Source organism: Pogona vitticeps, chromosome 6 (assembly GCF_051106095.1).
Source record: "Pogona vitticeps strain Pit_001003342236 chromosome 6, PviZW2.1, whole genome shotgun sequence".
Classification (NCBI taxonomy): domain Eukaryota; kingdom Metazoa; phylum Chordata; class Lepidosauria; order Squamata; family Agamidae; genus Pogona; species Pogona vitticeps.
The window spans coordinates 95,481,684-95,503,456 of NC_135788.1; the positions used below are offsets into that span (position 1 = coordinate 95,481,684).

Sequence of the window (21,773 nt, forward strand, 5' to 3'; positions counted from 1 at the left end):
AGTGAATCAAGGTTTCCATAAACTACAATTTACCACTTTCTCACTGAAAAATGTATTCGTCTTTAGGGTATTGTAAGATGTTTAGTCCCTCTAGAAAAAAATATATAATTCAAAATAAACAGTGTCAGGGTCAAAATGCTGCTGAAGCTAAATGTTTCATTGGTGTAGTTCGACGTTGTGCTAGTGAAGAGTGTTCAGTTGAAAAAAAAGGGTTAATGCTTGTGCAAGGAAGTACTGGATAGCTTCTTGCATAAAAGCTGGAAAACTCAAACTACTTGCACAGTCTGTTGCACTCGTGGTTCAACATGAAAAGGATCCCATCCGATGTGCCTGCTTATTTTTAGGGCTCTCTTCTCAACTTCCCAGCTTCTATATAGAAATAAAATATTCAAAAGCAGCAACACAACTACCTTCCTTTTCAAATACAGTGGTGCCTCGCTTAGCGAGCGCACCGTACAACGACGAATCCATATAGCGATCCCCCTTTTCGGGATCGCTATACGGAGCACCCAATCGCCGCACCTCGCTTTGCGACGATTGGGGCGTCTGGCAGCCATTTTGGAGCCGCCGATCAGCTGATCGGCGGCTCCAAAATGGCCACCGGAGGACCCGAAATGGCCCCGCGCTGTGTTTTCGCGTCCTCGGCAAGCGAGGGGAGGGCGCGAAAACGCGGCGCGGGGCCATTTCGGGTCCGTTTTGAAGCCGCAAAACAGCTGTTTTGCGGCTTCAAAACGACCCGAAATGGCCCCCCGCGGCGTTTTCGCGCCCTCGGCAAGCGAGGGGAGGGCGCGAAAATGGCTGCCCGGGGCCAGGAAACTTCTCTAAGTGGGAAGTTTAGGGCCAATTTGGAACGCATTAAATGAAGTTTAATGCGTTCCAATGGCTTTTTACTTCCCGCTTAGCGAAGATTTCATATAGCGAAGGTTAATCCGGAACGGATTAACCTCGCTATACGGGGCACCACTGTATAATGACAGAAGGGGCACCAGCACACAATTAATACTCCTTATTAGATGAAAAACCTGTTTTGAAGTTTTAATTTCAAGAATCCTGCATACTATAGTAATGTACAAAAAGAAAAATATTTAGTGTGTCTTCAAGGAAAGTTTAAATTTCATTAGAATGGATGAAGATCTTATAAGTCTCACTCACACTGCTTTTCAAATCGAAACTTGAGTTAAATACTGTACCAAGAAAAACCAACACAGATGAGACCATAGTTGGTCCCATATCCACACTGAGCTATTACCAACTGGATAAAAAGAGAGATGTTGAATCTTGGTATGCATCACTTTGGGTGATGTTGCTGATCCCTTTTTTTATCTACTCGTTCCTCTGTAATCACTCCTCCACAGCCATATTTCCTCCTGATGAGGGATACTCCTTAGTCTCAAAAGCCACCTGGAAATAGCTGGAGACAAGCAACTTGGGAGGAGAGGAGATGAAAAACTAAAGGTCAGTATCCAAATTCATTGCATGCCTTGAGATAACTGATGCCCTGCTTTGTAAGTACAGTGGTGCCTTGCTTAGCGAGTGCACCGTACAACGACGAATCCGTATAGCGATCCCCTTTTTCGGGATCGCTATACGGAGCACCCAATCGCCGCACCTCGCTTTGCGACGATTGGGCGTCCCGCGGCCATTTTGGAGCCGCCGATCAGCTGAAGCCGCAAAACAGCTGTTTTGCGGCTTCAAAACGGCCGCAGACGACCCGAAATGGCCCCGCGCCGCGTTTTCGCGCCCTCCCCTCGCTTGCTGTTTTGCGGCTTCAAAACAACCCGAAATGGCCCCCCGCGGCGTTTTCGCGCCCTCGGCAAGCGAGGGGAGGGCGCGAAAATGGCTGCCCGGGGCCAGGAAACTTCTCTAAGTGGGAAGTTTAGGGCCGATTTGGAACGCATTAAATGAAGTTTAATGCGTTCCAATGGCTTTTTACTTCCCGCTTAGCGAAGATTTCGTATAGCGAAGGTAAATCCGGAACGGATTAACCTCGCTATACGGGGCACCACTGTACTTTGGTAGGACCAATTGTTGGGTTATGATGACAGCTGAAGTGAAACCATTCTTCTGCACCACAATTCTCAGAATGTCATAAGCAGAATTGCCAATGGCCAGCAGCAATGGAAAATTACAGTTAAAAAATAACTTTTTCAACCTCTGGTTAAAATGTTACTCTGGCCCTAACAACAGTGGAAGAGAAATGATAATGTATTTATTCTTCAGGGCTTTTTTTCAGCTGACTTTGATACAAGGAGAAAGCCAGTGCCTCTACAAAGTATGCAGAACAGCATTATTTTTCTCAACAGCAAGAATAAATTGATGGGGGCATTTTAATTTCAGTCAATATATATTTAAGTCAGCAGCTCTCCATAGTTTACAAAACACACTCCTCCTAGCAACAGAAAAGAGTAAAATGTATGACCTGAATCAGCTACCAGTCAAATTCATTTGGTAACTCCAAGTTCCTATGTTATGGGAGGATAAGAATCCACTATTTTATAAACCTTTATCATCCTCTTTCTTTTTTTTCCCTAGGAAAACCTGTGGCCCACCATAAGTTGTTGGACTCCATTTACCATCATGCCCAGCCACCATAGCCAATTGTCCAATTAATAGAATGTATAATCTAATATCCCCTTCACAGATTGCTGCCTTGTCATGGCGAAGGGGCCTGAGTAATTCAGAGAAGCTACGGGCTATGCCGTGCAGGGACACCTAAGACGGACAGGTCATAGTGGAGAGTTCTGACTGAACGCGATCCACCTGGAGCAGGAACTGGCAAGCCATTCCGGTATCTTTGCCAAGAAAACTCCATGGACAGAAACAAATGGCTAAAAGATATTATGCTGGAATATGAGCCCTTCAGGTTGGAAAGCATCCAACATGCTATTGAGGAAGAGTGAAGGACAAGTAGAAGTAGCTCCAGAGCTAATGAAGTGGTTGAGCCAAAGCCAAAAGGACGCTCAGCTGTGGACATGCTGGGAAGTGAAAGGAAAGTCCGATGCTGCAAAGAAAAATACTGCATAGGAACCTGGAATGTCAGATCTATGAACCTTGGTAAGCTGGATGTGGTCAAACCTGAGATGGCAAGAATAAACATTGACATCCTGGGCGTCAGTGAATTACGTTCTAACTGTGGCTTCCTGTCCCACATATAGATTTCTCAGGAGACTGATAAGGCGGTCAGGCACTCCCATTTCTTTAAGGACCTGCCATAGTTTGTTGTGGTCCACACAGTCAAAGGCTTTTGCGTAGTCAATGAAGCAGAAGTAGATGGTTTTCTGGAACTCTCTGGCTTTCTCCATAATCCAGCGCATGTTAGCAATTTGGTCTCTAGTTCCTCTGCCCCTTCAAAATCCAGCGTGTACTTCTGGGAGTTCTCGGTCCACATACTGCTGAAGCCTACCTTGTAGGATTTTGAGCATAACCTTGCTAGTGTGTGAAATGAGTGCAATTGTATGGTAGTTGGACCATTCTTTGGCACTGCCCTTCTTTGGGATTGGGATGTAGACTGATCTTTTCCAGTCCTCTGGCCACTGTTGAGTTTTCCAAACTTGCTGGCATATTGAATGTAGCACCTTAACAGCGTCATCTTTTAAGATTTTAAATAGTTCAACTGGAATGCCATCACCTCTACTGGCCCCGTCTTTTTAGCCAAGCTTTCTAAGGCCCACTTGACTTCACTCTCCAGGATGTCTGGCTCAAGGTCAGCAATTACATTATCTGGGTTGTCCGGGATATCCAAATCTTTCTGGTATAATTCCTCTGTGTATTCTTGCCACCTCTTCTTGATGTCTTCTGCTTCTGTAAGGTCCCTAATATTTTTGTCCTTTATCATGTCCATCTTTGCACAAAATGTTCCTCTAATATCTCCAATTTTCCTGAACAGATCTCTGGTTTTTCCTTATTATTTTCCTCTATTTCTTTACATTGTTCATTTAAGAAGGCCCTCTTGTCTCTCCTTGCTATTCTTTGGAAGTCTGCATTCAATTTTCTGTAACTTTCCCTATCTCCCTTGCATTTTGTTTCCCTTCCCCTCTCTGCTATTTCTAAGGCCTCGTTGGACAGCCATTTTGCTTTCTTGAATTTCCTTTTCTTTGGGATGGTTTTTGTTGCTGCCTCCTGTACAGTGTTATGAGCTTCCATCCATAGTTCTTCAGGCACTCTGTCCACCAAATCAGGTTCCTGTTCTTCACTTAAACTGTGCATTCATAAGGGATTTGGTTTAGATTACACCTGACTAGCCCAGTGGTTTTTCCTACAGTATGGAACAACTGATTGGTTCAAAATTGGGAAAGAAGTACGACAAGGTTGTATATTGTTCCCCTGCTTGTTTAACTTATATGCAGAGTACATCATGTGAAAGGCTGGACTGGAGGAATCCCAAACCAGAATTAAGATTGCCAGAAGAAATATCAACAACCTCAGATATGCAGATGGTCCCACCATATACAGCTGCATACAGAGACATGCACCAAAACTCCACTTGTTCCTACTGGGAATACCCTTGCAAACAATTACATACATACCTTGCCTTTCTTGGTAAGGATCTGTTTGTAGTGGAGCCAGCCTTCTTTCCTCACATCACTAAAAGTGACATCCGACAGGTCAGAGGTTGAATGCCGCTTTGATCGGGTGTCTTCAGAGGTACCAAGACTGTCCAAGGACTGCACAGGAAAGGGAAAACAAGGATGGTTTGATGGCCACCACCAGTGAACAAGAAAACTGCCACTCAAGTACAGGGGAAGGAGAAAGAAAGAAACAATGATGCTTGATAGAGGAGATCAGATTCTCCAACTGGCTTGAAGGACACAGTAGCTGCCTGAATAAGGGCATAGACAGAATTCTGGCCACTCCATGACAGCATCTGATGATGCTTATAGCAGTGGAATATTAGGAGGTGTCTGATACATATTCTGTTTTCTCTGGCTGTGCCTGTTTTTTGTTTTTTGTTTTTTTTGTTAACATGCTGTTGAAAAAACTTCATATGGGGATAAATGCTCAACAGCCCTTTAATGCTACAAACCTGATTTTAAAACAATGCATGCTAATTTTAAGGGACGCGGTTGCACTGCGGGTTAAACCGCAGAAGCCTCTGTGCTGCAAGGTCAGAAGACCAGCAGTCGTAAGATCGATTCCACGCAATGGAGTGAGCTCCTGTCGCTTGTCCCAGCTCCTGCAAACCTAGCAGTTCGAAAGCATGTTAAAAATGCAAGCAGATAAATAGGTACCACCTTGGTGGGAAGGTAACCATGTTCCATGTCTAGTTATGCTGGCCACATGACCACAGAAACTGTCTTTGGACAAACGCTGGCTCTATGGCTTAGAAACCGGGATGAGCACCGCGCCTTAGAGTCGGACACGACTGGACTAAATGTCAAGGGGAACCTTTACCTTTTACCTATGCTAATTTTGTACACACAGCAGAGTTTCCATTGATACAGTTGTGTGCTTTTAAACTTTTTTAAAATTTCCCTGCTTCAGCATTATTGTTTCAGTAGACACAAGCAAAGATGTATGGGATGAGGATAGAGAAAATCCTATTGGAGTAGGAGAGAGAAAAATACACTGCTCAAACATGAAGGGGAAAAAAGTGCATTTATTTTGTGGATGCAGCGCATGCTGCTTGAGAAAAGAGGACGAAGAGGAGGAAGGAAGGGTTAAATGGGCAACAGACCAGTTTTGGCAACTGCCACATCATCACTTGTTCAAAACTTAGTGTAGCTATTTTTCTAAGGCTTGCTGACACTGGCAAATTTATGCCTTGGGTTCAGGACTGCCTGCCAATGTTGGGAGGTAACCTCAATTTCCAGCTTATGAGGAACTGGTATCATTTTGATGATGTGCTTACATATCTCCAGTAAGCTGCACCATTAATTCCACAGTGTGGACATGATTTCTGCATTTAATTCCCACATTTGTTAAGCCACACTGGAGGAGCAAGAAAATTGGAGTTTTGGTGTCTTGTTAGCAAGTGCTTTTAAACTCTATTCTCTGTTCAGATTCACAGTAAACCTATGAGCTGTTTGAACAGGGTAGGCAGAACGTACAGATCTATTTTTTTCTTCTTAAGGAAATGGGAGCATGACAGAGTCACAAATATTTACCCCGTCAGTGAAGAAGCTTCGTAACATGCGGAGGCTTGGAACGCGGCTTGGCAACCTCCTGGGAAGAAAGTATCAATACTGTTGGCAGAAGCAATGCAAATAAAAAACCTAAAAAGCTCTCCTCGCTTCCAGTTCCCTTTATTGTACACCGCCCCTCAATAGCAAATGCCAGTGCAAAACTATTTTACTAGTAAATGCAAAGACAAAATAGACTAATACATCTTATCAGATGTATGGAAGTGGACTCTGGCTTTCAGAAATGTATGCCACTCACTTCTTTAGCCAGATGGGTCTACATGTTCAGATCCTAAGGATTCTATGGGCAGATTTAGATGGCTACAAATATGCTGTGTGTATGTTTTACATCTTGCCCCACTCATGGCAAGATTTACATCTGATCCAACCCATTTTGCTTTGCCCCACCTTTGCTGAAATGCAGCTCCTAAGATGGTTCCCAAACTGGTATTTGGCCATGAGAGTAAAAAGGATTCCTCACCTATGCCTTAAGTGATGTTGTTCCCAGAAAAAGGGCAAAGACAATATGCATGTACAGTGGCACCCCGCTTGATGATTACCTCGTTAGACGAGGAAATAGCTTAACGATGAAGTTTTTGCGATAGCAAAATGATGTTTTAATAGGGAGAAATCGCTTCACAATGATCGGTTCCTTGCTTCGGGAACCGATTTTTCGCTTAATGACGATCAAAACAGCTGATCAACGGGTTTCAAAATGGTTCCTCGCTGTGTAAAATGGCTCCCCGCTGTATTTTAGGACGGATTCCTCACTTTACAGGCACCAGAAAATGGCCGCCCTATGGAGGATCTTCGCTGGATGCTGAGGTATTTCGCCCATTGGAACGCATTGAACTGGTTTTCAATGCATTTCAATAGGATTTTTACTTTCGCTTGACGACAATTTCGTTCTACAGCGATTTTGCTGGAACGGATTATCCTCGTCAAGCGAGGCACCACTGTATCTGTATAGAACACATTTTATATGGGGAGAGCAAAAGATCCTAGGTTCCACTTCTAGCCTTCTCAGTTAAAGGACCTCAAGTAGGAGGTTCAGAAAGCTTGGAGAACTGGAGTTCACCTGGACCACAGATTGCTTCATATGTTCATATATTTTTTCTTGGAACTGCAGGACCCTTGACTAGTTATTATTTGCTTAAGAATGAAGGCAGAGGAGAACAGCCGGAAAGATGGATCACACTGCTCCTAGGGTATGTATTACTTCACCTCTGATAAACAGGTTGTGCAAGGTTCTTATACAGCTCCAAAAACCTGTTTATTCAGAGATGAAGTATGCATATACATCATGAGAAGCAAAGCCTGTCTTAATTTATTTCTAAAAAAATTACTGCCTGCCATTAGCCTATGGCAGCTGTTATTTTGGAATTTGCTATGAATGCCAGACATAGCAGAATAATTCAGGAAGAACCCACAATCCTTCTTCTGTCAACTCCAACCCGAAGAACACACTGTAAAGATCTTCAAGAAGGGAAGATGAGAGGAACCCCCACCTACCTGAGCAGCTTTCCCTCATCCCGAAATGTATTCAGACCATCATCACATGACTTGGAACGTTCTGTGGTTATGGCTAAGAGGTAGGAAGACCGGCGACTGGCTTTGATGTTGCCTATGAAAGAGATGACAGAGGAACACTGCCAGAGATGAATGAAGAGGACAGGAAAGGGTTATCTAGTTCAGAGTGGGGATGTCTGGGAATGTCTGGCCTTCCAGTTTATGTTAGACTCCAATCTGCACCAGCTTCAACCAGCAAGACCTACAGCCATGAAGTCATGGTTCAATATCATCTAAAGCAGGAGTCCCCAACCCCCAGTCCATGGCCCGGTACCGGTCCATGGGCTTTGCAGGACTGGGCCGTGGAGACAGATCTCCCCCCCTGCAAACATGCATGATGGGCATGTGTGGGGTGAACGGGCACATTTGTGGGTGGGCATGGTGTGCTTTTGCACATGCATGCGTTCTTGTCCCACTCACCCGTGAGTGCACCACACCCACCCGTGCATGTGTGTGAGTGCGCCACAGCCACCCATGAATGTGCCACGCCCACCTGCAAGCACAGGTAGTGCCCCCGTCCCCCCACAGACCCTGCCCCCCCAAACCAGTCCGCAGTTTCAAAAAGTCTGGGGACCACTGATCTAAAGGGCCATAGGTTCTCCATCCCTGATTTAATCCAACCCCTTGGCTCTATCTTCACAGCTAACAATCTGCCAAAGAGATGACCAAAGTATGTTAATTACAGGGAGCAGATGGACAAGGGTAAAAATAATGCTGCAGAGTAAAAACAATAATAGGTATCTTATGCAGTTCAAGGGGAATGGTAAAAATGCACCCAACTGCATGACAAAACTGACCATGGAAGGAAATCATTTCCAGGTATAGCCCTCAGTCAGGTGATTTTAAACACAAGCCAAAGCTTCCTACAGAGTCATCCCAAGAGTTGGGTTGCTTCTCCAAACCATCAAAGGGGAAGGATTTGGTGGTGGTAGTCTCTAAACCTTATAAGGCTGCTAGAGAAGGGACATCTTTCCACAATTACAATGGGCCAAGCCAAGAAAACTGTATCTTGTTGGCCAAAAGCCAGCTTTCAACCAAGAGCAAAGCCTGGCAAGTTGTACCTTCCCTTCTAACCACATACAGGGAGACTTCTGAGAAAGAGCAACCACAGGAGAATTGCAAATACAGTGGTGCCCTGCATAGCGACGTTAATCCGTTCCAGGATTAACGTCGCTATCCGGAATAGTCGCTAAACGGAAAGAAAAACCCCATAGGAACGCATTAAACTCCGTTTAATGAGTTCCTATGAGGGGAAAACTCACCGTTGAGCGAAGATCCTCCATAGCGCCACCATTTTCACTGCCTCGGTAAGTGAGGGCAGCGTGCGAAAATGCTGCGGCGGCCATTTTGTGCACCTGGCAGCCATTTTGGAACCGCCGATCAGCTGTTTAAAAAAACATCGCAATGTGAAGATCGGTAAGCGAAACGCTTACTGATCATCGCAATGCGATTTTTGGCCATTTAGATAACTGCAATGCGATTGCATTAGCGATCGCAAAAAACACGTCGCTATGCGAATTCGTCGTTAAACGGTGTGCTTGTTATGCGAGCCACCACTGTAAATGTCACCATGAAATGACATCTCCCTTCAAAAGCCAGGTCAGCACATTAAGTTTTATCCTAACCTGTTGGACATCAACCTGATGAGACACATTCTAAAACAAAACTGGTAAAGAAATACTGATCATTATGGTGTTACTTGGCAGGGAGAAGATGTTGATAGATGAATACCCCTCTAAAGCAGGTCATCCACCAACATATAACAACTATGAAGCACACTTCCAATCTCCCCATAAAATTAAAATTAAACACTTACTTCATGTTTATAACCTAAAGGGCTACTTCTCAAATTCAGAAGAGTTAAAATGGATGGCTATCAGACCAACTCACTTTTTGAGTCTATCTGGTTTATTTTTCTGAGTGCACTTCCTGACTTCATACGCACACATCTGCTGCCTCTCCCATGGGTGAGTAATCTAGGCACACATACAGCAGCCTCCTCCATGACTGAGTAATTTGGGTTCCTGGGAGCCTTTAATTATTCCACCACTACTGCCAGCGCCAGCACCATCCTAGCAATTCTCTCAGCACTCAATTTGAGAATGACTGCCTTACATGTCTAAAGCTTGAGATTCCTGGCTTTCAAAACCGTTTTCCCCCCTGTCACCTTATGATTCAACATCAGTGGAATTTGTTATAAAACATACCACTGTGATTATTTTTTTCCCTTTCTTCTTTTAACATAGCTAACCAGTTTGGGGAGAAGAGTTCTCATATGAATCCTCCCCACTCAAAGTTTCTTGCAGCCTCCCCATCCCACCAAAATCTGCATTCTGAACTGAAGAACAAATACCTTCCCAGTTAGGAATGCTGTTTGATTTACTAGTCTGGAAGAAGAAATCGGGGGGGGGGGGGAACCCTTCCCCAAAGTACTAAATGTCACAAACAGACCAAGTTGCTACCAACAGTGTCCTTGCTTCTGATCAAGAATTCCAAGAGAATGATGCTTTTCAACAAATGTATGACTACTTTTTCTGAAACGTCAGATACTAGACTGCATTAAATGCTCTCTGAGCTCTGGTCTTTAAGCAGCCTTATACAAAAACACTGACCAGGTAGCTAAAGACAACTATGAACTGGACGATGGTCAGTGCCTGGGTTGGCAGAGAGATGGAGAATTGGATCCCTCCTCAGCACCTAGCATACATATCCAGAGCAGAGGTTTGAAAGTTACTTTCTTGGACTATAACTCCCAGATTCCTCAGCCAAAATTCCCTGCACATGCTGCCTTGGGGTTATGGAACACCTCCATACATCCCTCAGCTGGGGCAGAGACAATATACTTGCAATCAACTTCAGCAAAGCTTTTTTGCTGCAAGTTATCTGCAAACAGAAATGAAATTGCTTACGAGACAGGTCCAGTTTTAATGTGATTCCTCACCTGGTCAGTGTTGGAAATCTTCCTGGCTACTCACCGCACTGGGCAGCAGCTCACCCACTCAACATATGGTGAAAACAGAGCCACTGAGCTGCACCCCTGGGCAGTAACATCACTGTCCACCACCCAAAGCTGAAGCTAGGAAGACTCCCAGCACTCAATATATTCGCGAAGGCTTTCACGGCCGGGATCTAGGAAGACTCCCAGCACTGCCCAGACAGCAATAGTCCTCTTGCCCAGGGGCAGCTCCAGCAGTTTCATTTTGGCCGCACATCAAGTTGGCAAGAACTCTGCTGCCCCAACCCTTGCACTTTCTCAGAAGCCAGGAAACCTCCTAGCACTGGCTGGACAGCAATAGAAACCCTAATGCAATTTTAGAAGCAGATTGGTGCAATTTTAAAACCACAGTAGGGCTTGTGTTGTATGTAGTGACAGAGGTTGCTGTGGATTCAATCCATTTTTTCCTGGCAATGTAGTTTTGGCGCTGGTTGCTACTTTTCACTAGGGCTCCTGTCCTCAAATCTGACCCTGCTATCACTTAATCAGGCAAACAGGATGCTCCTTGAGGCTACTGGCCCCCTCCACACGTGGGACAGCTGGGCCCTTCTTCAATCTGTACTTGACTCTGTGGAAGATCTCTATTTAAACCTTCTGCTGGAATTCAGATCCTTAGGCAATGCTGCCATCACCCTTTAAAATATCATTTTCTTCCCTTCCTTTTCTCTTTCGTTTGACCTATGACCAAACAATCAGGGTGTTAGGTCTTAACTGCCACCAGAAAATAGAGGTGTTTCATACATAAAGAGTGTTGGGTTGGAGTGACAAACAATGAAAACAGGAGAAAGATCCTTCATATGGCCTTTTATCTAATCTGAGATTAATCCTAACTCTTCAACCTACATGCAAAACAATCACGTCCTATCTCTATCTCTGTCCCATGGTCACACAACGCATCATATTTGCACTCTCTCACTGTATCTCTCACTCTCAACACTTACTCACTCTTATATACTCTCTAGCCCATCCCCCTCGGGCTGAGGAAAACAAGGTTCTATGGAGGCATTTTCCTTTCCCCTCTCAACTGCCATAACGGTCTTACTTGGCACTCATCTAGTTCTCTCTTGTTGCCTGTCACCCATTCATACCACCATGTAAACAGCCAACATAGCTTATACACACATCAACCAAAGACTCTGCTGAAACCCATCACAGAAATATAGCTCTCCATCTTTCCCTACTGGCCCCCCTAAAATTATTGTAGGCTAAAACCCAATATTTTGATTATTACTATTGTTTTATTTTCATAAAATAAAAATAATTTGTTGTCTTCTCTTTTAAATAAATATGAGACAAAAATCACAAAAATAAATCTTCAGGCTAAAAATGTAAGCCTTTGTGGATTTATTTTTTTTGAAACAATACTCTTAAGCCTACCATAACAGGCAGAACACCTTCTACGAAGAAGGAATTGCGGGTTGGCTTCTTATCTCGTTTCACTATTTTTTGGTCATTTCTAGCCCAAGTAAATGGATAGTCAAAGACAAGGACTGGAGAAGTACTTACTGCAATCTTGGGAATAATGGCGGTTGACAGCAAACGTGAACGTAGGTGAGGAGGGGCTCGCAGAGAGCACAGGAGCCGAGTTCATGGCACTGGAGACAACAGAGGAGGCGGGAATGTGCTTTGCCTTCAGGTCAATACTGGGGCTTGTCGGTTCATCTGGAATAGCAGCAAATATAATCAAATAATGGAAAATGTAGAGGAACAGACAAAGTTCTTGACAGAGTTCTCTAGATCTAACAATTCTTCCACCAGAAGGATCATGCTAACACAAAACAGAAACTCTTGCCTATTCTTTGTTTTCCGCCTCCCTGCTTAATTCTCACCTAAGTAGGGCGTCCAAAAGAGATCAGATTCAGGACCAGTCCAATGGTTAAGACAGAGTAAGGCAGTAACCTCTAGCAACAGATGCTGGGATGCTGCAGCAAGGGCTTGGTGCAAAGAACTCTATGCCATGCAAGCTTCCCTGCATTACCCTCAAATGACCTACTGCCTTATGTATGAATGGTGTGGGGGGGGGGGGACACTTTTCAATTAATTCAACTACCACTGCTGAGGAAAGGTTAATCTCCCAGTCCAGTCAGCTTCTGTACATTAAATGGGGGAGAGGTCACCATCTTGTTCTTCATCCCAAGAAATCAAACATCTTGGCTGGCCCTGAGCAGAGTGTTGGTGGTAGGAAGCAGGAGACGGCTCTTCTCTTTCTCATCTAACACGGTGCATATTTTGCCTATCTCTGAACAACCCAGGCCCTTCCTTGCTATTGTTGCAGGTCACCAAGTCACTCCCAGGTTCCCAACAGATGAGCCCAATGGATGAGTGTGACCTTCAAAAGGTCTGTGTAAAGTCTATGTAAAAGAGCAGCTCCCACCAAGTAACTTTTAACGTACTCAAAAGGGCTGCATAGGAAGCAGGCAGCGAACCTAATAGTTGAGGTAGCCCACCATAGCTCCATCCACATCATGACATGATAGGTTTTAGACCTGTGCTAAAAGTTGGCTAGGCCATAGCAAGAGGCACACATATGGCCACTCTGAAAAGTCTTCTCCTCGGGGAATGGGCTGCAACTGTACAAAGTTCTATTAGATTTGAGTGATCAGAAAGTGGACAGAATTACCATGAAGAGCAAGTATGGGCAGCAGTAGCCTTCCAGGAATTTTTGATATACTGTACAACCTTAATAAGCTGCTGCAAGCACATACAGTGTCGACTCCAGGTGTTGTCAATAGTGTAAGAATATAAGAGTTGCCCACTAATGAAAAGAGTATAGGTACATCAACCAGATAAATCTCTGTCCATCAGTATCATGAGACTGACAAATGCAGAATCTCTTCAGCCAATAAAAACCATCTCTTATCCCTGTTGGCTTCTCTTTCCTGCCAAACTTCAGCCAGATGCTCATGGGTGGAAATCTCCATCCTGCTCATTTTAGGGATTTGTCTATATTATGCATACTGTATATTGTGGAGCCAATGCTGAGGTGTACTGAATCTGGGACATACTTGCCACAACATTCTTCCATACAACAGTGGCATGGTGGCACATTTGCTTCACCAAAATATAGATCATTATATTATTTATATCCCACTAACAATGCCCATTGCCCTTCTGCCAGAGGGAGAGAAATAAGGGACTTGCCCAAGTAAAACAAGCATCCCTGAGAGTAGAAATTAAGCCTAGAGTAGATGTTGTTGGGTCCCTTTTGCTTGCTTCATGAAGAAGTACTTCTGAGCATTTCTGCTTGGCAACTCAAAAAGACCACTGATCTCACAATACCATGAGCACCATTTGATCTCCTGAGGGTGACCTCTTGGTTATCATGCAGGCAAAGAACAATGGTTCCATGGAGCTACCTGGAATGATGAACCCTAGCTGGAGGAGACAAGGGTTAAAGATTATTTTCCCAACCCAACACCTTTTAGATGTAATGGACTACCAACTCTCATCACTCCCAGCCAAAACTTATCAGAAATTATAGGGGTTATAGCAGTGTTCCTCAACCTTGGGCCTCCAGATGTTCTTGGACTTCAACTCCCAGAAATCCTGGCCAGCAGAGGTGGTGGTGAAAGCTTCTGGGAGTTGTAGTCCAAGAACATCTGGAGGCCCAAGGTTGGGGAACACTGGGTTATAGGCCAGCATATGTGGAGGATTAAAGAAAGCTAGGTTAAAGCAAAGGAGGGAAGTTGTGTCTGTTTCATCCTTGTATCATGGATCACTCAGCAACATGAATAAGTAGGCTCCTAACCTGTATTAAAGTTCTAGTTTGTAGACTATGTTTTAAGATGTTTTACTGAAGTTAAATATCTAGAACCAAGAGCATATATTAAAGCCAAAATCATGACAATGTGCATAAAAATGCTGGTTTTAAGGATGTGATGGAAAATACTGGCAACACTCACATCAACTGTCTGTTTATGGCTGTGCAGTTGTCAAAAATACAAATGGCAAGCACCTATATGCTTCCAGAAACCAACATGCTAAAGACTAAAAATCTGGGCATGTATTCTTTGATCTCCGGTCTTTATTTGGCTGTCTAACGATGCACACATTCTCATGACCTACAACTTCTAAATATAAATTCACTGTAAAGACATTTTATAGCAGAGCAGCAAAATCTCACCTCAGTATGTTCATTATATGAGAGAACAACCCCAACAGACACCAAGACAGGCTCCTTGGGTCCAAGGACAGCTCACAGCTGTAGGAGTACAGGTTCTGGCTCTGCTTCAACCAGCAACTGAAAGGTCTGGCAGTCGGATGCAAAGATATTGCAAACCTACAGATCTGTTCAGAGCTTGGAAAAGTTGCTCCTGGGCTACAAATCCCAGACTCCCCAACCAATATCCTAAGTAGGGATTTTGAGCGTTGTAGTCTTAAAAATAGCTTTTCCGAGTTTTGAATCTAGCTTGGTGTTGCTACACAACATGGCAGTGTAGTCAGTCTCTTTAATTTCCAAATAGTGGAATTTCTCCTTGTGCCTCTCTGCCCATCACTCCCCACAATTCCAACTGAATGGGGTGAGCTCTGGGGAGAGGGAAAAATCATACTTCTAAATTATAGAACTGAAAAAAAACTTGCAAATATTGCTACTCTTGCCCAGTATGAATTATTCTGGTGTCATTTTCCTGGCAAATCTCTCATTCTTCGCAATGCAACTGGAAGAGATTTCACCCAGAATCAAGATCAAAAGTGCATGATTCAATGGGGCAGGATAGCTACTAGTGAAGAAGCATGAAAGACCTTCTTGAGCAACACTCAAAATGGCCTCTAAATTCACCAAAATCACCCTGAAAATTGGCCTAGACAAAACTCAACACTGGTTTGACTGGTCTAACACCACTTTCCAAAGTATATCAGCATGCTTTATCTACATACCGATATATGGGATGGATGCTAGCGAATCTTCTGGTGTAGCCAATGGGGCCACACCTCGCTTGTTCTCTTTACCAGCTGCCGGCGCTGGTGGAGGCGGATCACAAATGTCTGTTTCCTTCATGTCGTCTGGGAAAACAAAGTTCATCTGTCTTGCAGGAGGAGGCATTTTGCGTCCAGTTGGGGGCTTTTGCCGGAGAACCACTTCATCTCTCCTCTCCTCCACCTCAGACTGCAACCGTTCCGTAGCCTGAGGTGGAGAAGATTGCTCAGGAGGCTTGACATCATTCTCCTGTTTGGCCAGTTTTTGGTCCATTGGGATCTCTGGGCTACTGCCCAGAAGAGGGTCCAAGCAAGGAGGAGGGGCACTGGGGATCATGGCAGTGGGCAAAGACCTCTCAACATAAGGGGGTGTTGAGTGGTTTCCTTGCCTTTGTGAAATATTAAAAGTGGGAAGATCACCAAAGGCAGCATCCCGGAAAGAAAGGGCATGGAGCAAGCCAGTTCGACGTTGAAATGAGGGGCTGTAGCTTCGGTAACCAATGTATCCAGAATCATCAATGCTCTGAAGGTTTGGTTGGGAAGGGTGTTTTTGTACATGTGCAGGGGGTGGGTCCCTGGAAGATGCAGAAGAAATATAAGACCCTGGATGATTAGGCTGGGCTCTGTTAATTTGCCCATGCCGGTAAAACCTGTCCGGTGGCCATACAGACCTCTCATATCGAGGGGAAACCAAGGCACCCTGCTCAAGAGTTTCCAAGGACCGCCCATATTTCACCAGATAGTTATCTGATCTTGCTCGGTAATTCCAACCATCATGGGCAGGTGACTGGATTAAGGTGTCCTGGGAAGCACTGTGAGGCCAACCCCGGGCAGCTGGGGCATCCCCGAGACGATCTTGTGAGACACTCCGGTAGCGAGGTGGCATGGCACCATGACGCTCCTCTGAAGAGCTTCGTCGTGGCACTTGACTTGAGATCCAGTTGGACAAGGCCTGTTGGCATTCTAGACGGCTGACGGATTTGGGGCCAGCCCCAATGCAGTCCCTAGAAGGCCGGCCCTCACGGGTAGCATCCTTCAAGCCACCATGAGGGCAGTGGTCAGGGAGATGTTTGGGGGGTCCGTAGCAGGCGTGGTTGGGCATAGAGGGAGCAGAAGGAACACAATACCTCTCAGGCAAGGGGGAAGGTATAGAACCCGGACAACTGCTGTTGGAATAGCGGGAAAAGGAGCTGGAGGCTGGAAGGGGCCTCTGTACAGACACTCTCTGAGTCATTCCATATTGGACCTCCTCTGTACGATGGGCTGGGCTAGAATGATTGCTACTGAAGTTCTGTGTGGATTCTGCCCAGGCACTCAAGGGGGCTCTGTGAACCCCAGTGGTGTTCAATGAAGAGGACAGGCCAGAGGATCCCGAATGGTATGGCTGTCTGTTGTCCACCTGCTGTCCCTGGTAGGTCTCAGTTGTTGAAACATCCTGAGGAGAAGGTCTTGACTGGAACGGGTAGGTTTTGCGAGGATAACATATGGGTGGTGGTTCAGGGATGCTCTGAGCTCCTCCAGAGTATGGTTCATTGCCCTTTAAGTAAGCGTCTTGAGAATATGCCTGGAAAAAGTGGAGAGGGGAAAAATGAGTAAGGATTTGGCTGAAAACAGAGCTATCAAGAAGCAAGTCTTTATCCTTAGAATCTAGCAAGCTACAAATGACATGATTCTTAAATTTGTTCCTTATGTGAGACAGGTTATGCCTATATATCACTATGTAGACTGCCATTCTAGGACAGAGACCGGCATTCCATAGCATCTGGGCCGATTCTGGTCCCCAGTGCTTCCTCATATGCCTGGATTCCAACCTGATGTAACAGGCTGAAGGGAAAGGTAAGTGTCAAAAAGCAGAAATTGTGCATAAGACACTTTGCAGAATAGGGCCTCACTTCTAAATCTTTCTCTGTCCTTCTCACCTAAGCCAGGGTGGGCAAAGTGCAGATCTCCAGATATTCTTGTACTGAAACCCCCAATACAGTACTCTTAAATATTAGCTACGCTGCCTCTATCTGCTGGCAACTCCAGTGCAACAACATGGGCTCTTTTAAGCAAAACCAGCTGTTATCTTAAATTACACTCAAACCAAAACAAGTGTCAACTAGAGCCTTGCAGCAAACTAATGGCCATGCTTTGGGAAAAGGCAGGGGGGATATTCATCCCTTCTGCAACTTTCTGCATCCCATTCTACTAATACTACTTAAGACTCTCCTGAACTGAACACCCGTCACAAACTTCTCCCTCTTTCCCCTAACGTCTTCTTTGGCGAGCTTCGCTGGTCTTCAGCTCCCAGGCAATGATCTTCTGCCTTCCAATCCGGTCTATATTAGCAGCCTTCATGCAAACATAAAGCCCATCCAGTTTCTTGGCATGCAATTTTATTTTGTACCCCAGCCAAAAACACCTGCCACTTTCCTGATAGCAGCCTTGTAAATCTATCTGATTCTGAGTGATCAGAGCAACTCAGCGAATGGCTAGAAATCATTGGGGGTACTGTTTGTTTGTTTAAACTTATATAGTATTTGAACACAGGATGTATCTTAATGTCACACCTATCTCAGGCAAGCCCTTCTTTGCTTCCCAAAGGATACATTATTCAGAAAAGTGGAATTACACAAGAAATATGGTAAGACTCAGATACAACAGAGACAGAGAGCATATACTCAGGCACATTTGTTAAGAAATCAGTATCACTGTTAAATAGAGCTTATTCCCAAGAAAATATACCCTCCCTTCCCCTCCCCTGTTTTTTGCAACTATGCCATGACACAAAAAAGACTTTGACATTAAAGCAAACTCCACTAGTCCTTAACTGCCAGGCCTGATGTAGCTGGAATTTTAAGGAAAATTGGAATAAACAATTGGAGATTCACCAGAGAGTCAGTATCAGCTGAAAAACTAACAGAAATGGATGCTGGAACCTTTGCTTTGAATCCCCTGCATTCCCATCACAAAAGGAACAGGTAAGGACAAGAATAATATTTGCTATGCCTTCCACTTAAAAAAAAGAACCTGAGGAATTTAAAGACCTCACAGGTATGTGTTTTCAAGAGTATGGCAGAAAGAAAGAAAATCTGACTTATACCCCCATTTGATGCATTGCAAACCCAGGATGCAATGTATGTGCAAAAGAAAAGCAAGTTGTTCCTTAGTCAGAAACATCCAGAGTTGCACTGAAATGGGTAGGAAGGATACAGCTACAGCTTCCACCCAACCCAACCCAGCTTAAGAAAGTATGGGCACCCGTTTTCTTACTCAGCTGTCTCAAACATAAGAAGACTTTTTGCCAGAGAGTAATAATTCCTGGAGACTAAATTGAAGACCAAAAAGTTCTCGACGGCTCCTTGCCTAGCCCTCCTGTCTCACACTGGAATCCTGCCCCTGTTAGGCAAAACCACATTTCTGGCCAGAGACTTGTTAAGATCCAAAAAAGGAGCTATATTTGAAACAAGGCCTCAGCTTAAAGAGACAGTGGAAGAACCTCCCTGTTAATACAGCGGACAGAAAGACAGAAGGAAGGAAGGAAGGTTTACTCTATTCGTGTTTTGTTTTCTCATTTGAGACCAGCCTCTGTGATGCTAATTAAAGTCTCAGCCATCATCCCCTGCCAAAGCCTCGGCACCACTGTTAGCAAATTAAATCATATTTGGAAATCTATCCTCGATACTGTACCAGGGGTAAGATGCCACTCTTTAGCCCCTCAGCCTATTTCTGATATGCCAAGGCAAACTCACGTAGCTTAGACCAGCCCCTGGCTGGTCACAGAAACCCAAAATGTTTATTTTCTAAAGCAATGGAATCATCACAATATCAGAGAATTACCTTTGCCTCCTTTGCTGCTGTGCTTATATTCCTATATCTCTGTTGCGTATTCCTTCTCTTTCTCTCTCTCCTCTCTGTTCAAAAAGACAAGATTCTCTCTTCCCTGGGGAATCTCTGACATCCAAGCTAATATTTCCTCTGTTTCTCAATCTTTCCTTTTAAGTTTTTTTTTTTAAAAAAAAACATATAAACTGGGACGTCCCAAATGTGGGAGGGATAAAGAGAGCTGAGAATTCCTTTCCATGGATCCTGTCAAGAGTCACTCTGTAACCCTGGACTCTCTCTCATTGGCTGGCCAAGCCGGCTTTCGCACCACAGGAATGCCGACACACCCCTATGAGGCACCAGGACAGGGGAAAACCCACACAAAGGTTTCTTTGCTTTGCAAGACATAAAAAAAGCGAAAAAAGCAACTTCTGGTGACCAGCCTTCTTATACTGTACCTGGAATGACAGCTGCGGCATCTGCAGTTACACAGATAAAATTTCTGCCAAATTTTATTTGTTGATATAGAATCACATTGTGCAATTCCTACATTACTTATGAGATTGCTCTGGAGCTTATTGGGAGTATATAATGTCCACACTCCTGTATGGGTGTGTTACCTTCCTGTTGTCATCACAGCCCAATTCAAAGGGCTACTTTGACTCTATAAATCCCAAAATGGATAGGGGCTAGCATACTCTAGACTAGCTTTCCCCAACCTGATACCCTCCAGAAAAATTGGACTTCCTCTCTCATCATACCCAGAGAGCACCAGGGACACCAGGGATGTACAATATGTGTCTGCCCTATATGCTCTCCTTCCTGTCCCCACTCTCCCTATAGTATTGTAAACCTCTAGTGGGCGCAGAACAAACCACTCTACAAATGTCAGGGGGAGGCTTTATTTTGGAGAGGCTTTATTTTGGAAAGAAAGGGTTTTTAGTCCTTCGTGTTGTTAATAAGACTCCGAAGTATGTGAAGTGCTTTCGCACTGCCATTACATGTAGAGGGAGAATATCACAATCTAATTGGATTCTCAAAGCAGTATGTGAACCTGAAGTAGCTACAAATGAACAATATTTATTTATTTATTTATTTATTGGACTTATATACCGCCCCATAGCGCTACAAGCACTCTCCGGGCGGTTTACAATTTTAATTATAAAGGCTACACATTGCCCCCCCAGCAAGCTGGGTACTCATTTTACCGACCTCGGAAGGATGGAAGGCTGAGTCAACCTTGAGCCGGCTACCTGGGATTTGAACCCCAGGTCGTGAGCACAGTTTTAGCTGCAGTACAGCATTTTAACCACTGCGCCACAATGCCACAAGCACACATATTGAAACAAAAATATCTACTAATGAGGAAAGGTTAATAGGCGGCTGTGTAGATGATCAAGTTCACTTAAATATTAAGCACATCAAGCGTTGATAATGGAAAAGGATAGGGCGAAAAAATCATAAGGGAATGTTCACACAAATAGACCCCTTTCTAAGGTGAGAACCTCCTGAACAGTGCACTAACTATCAGGTCTGATTACTGTGGATCAATCTATGAGGTCCAAACATACGTAACTAAATCATGTTTTTTTAATTTACATACTTATATATGAATGAATTTACATCTATGTAAGCCCGCAGATCCACATACGTATGAAAAAAGGTTCAGAAAGGAGCAACTACATACAATTAGCTCCAGCAATCCATGCCCAGATGTGTTCACATACAAAGGGTGGACAGAAGCAAGAAAAAATGGCTATTAAGTAATAAAGGTAGAATTAGCATTGGTGAAGATTTAAGTCATGTCCCTGCTGATCCTTCACTATTTCACTCAGATTTGTTAGGTCCTTTCAAAAAGCAGAGCCATTAGGGTTTATTTACGTGTTTCAGGGCTCAGTCACAAAGGCAATAAGAACCACAGTTGAATCAGTTTTGACAATATTTAAACCGATTTATAAATTCCAAGGCACATGATGTGACTTCGACTTTTTGAGGCTGCAACCTGAGTGTTTTTACAGAGGCTGGCAGGGGCTTTTTAACTTAACACGCTTCTGAAATTGATTCTTTATGAATAGTTTTGGGTAATATGAACACTCCTGCCATATTAAATACTGACCTTGTGGGTGGCTGTGTGACAGTGCCAAAATATTTTTTTTTCAATTTTCCCCCATTTTCCCCCCAAAAATCATCCAAAATAATTTCCCCACTTTTTAACAGCAGCACTACATCACAGTAGTGATATGCCACTTAACACTTATTTTTGAGAGAGAGAGAGAGAGAGAGAGAAATGTAGACATTCCAAAGGATTACTACAAACTGAAGAAAGACTACAACAACATTGAAAACATGATCTGCAAACATACTGG

General features: G+C 44.1%; 1 protein-coding gene across 9 annotated transcripts in view; it reads right to left on the bottom strand.

Annotated features, from left to right (window-relative positions):
• Nucleotides 1-21,773, bottom strand: part of ARHGAP23 (Rho GTPase activating protein 23) — a 204,832-nt gene that overhangs the window by 32,948 nt on the left and 150,111 nt on the right. For 7 of the 9 annotated variants that reach the window (XM_020785530.3, XM_020785528.3, XM_020785529.3 and 4 more), the window contains exons 7-11: nt 15,562-17,164; nt 12,190-12,345; nt 7,632-7,743; nt 6,105-6,162; nt 4,527-4,664 (exon numbers count right to left, since the gene is read on the bottom strand). In XM_020785530.3, the coding sequence (XP_020641189.3) occupies nt 4,527-4,664; nt 6,105-6,162; nt 7,632-7,743; nt 12,190-12,345; nt 15,562-17,164 (2,067 nt within the window). Of the gene's footprint in view, nt 1-4,526; nt 4,665-6,104; nt 6,163-7,631; nt 7,744-12,189; nt 12,346-15,561; nt 17,165-18,855; nt 18,970-19,422; nt 19,563-21,773 lie in introns of those variants that run through there. The other 2 variants (XM_078377913.1, XM_078377914.1) reach the window with 2 other exon arrangements.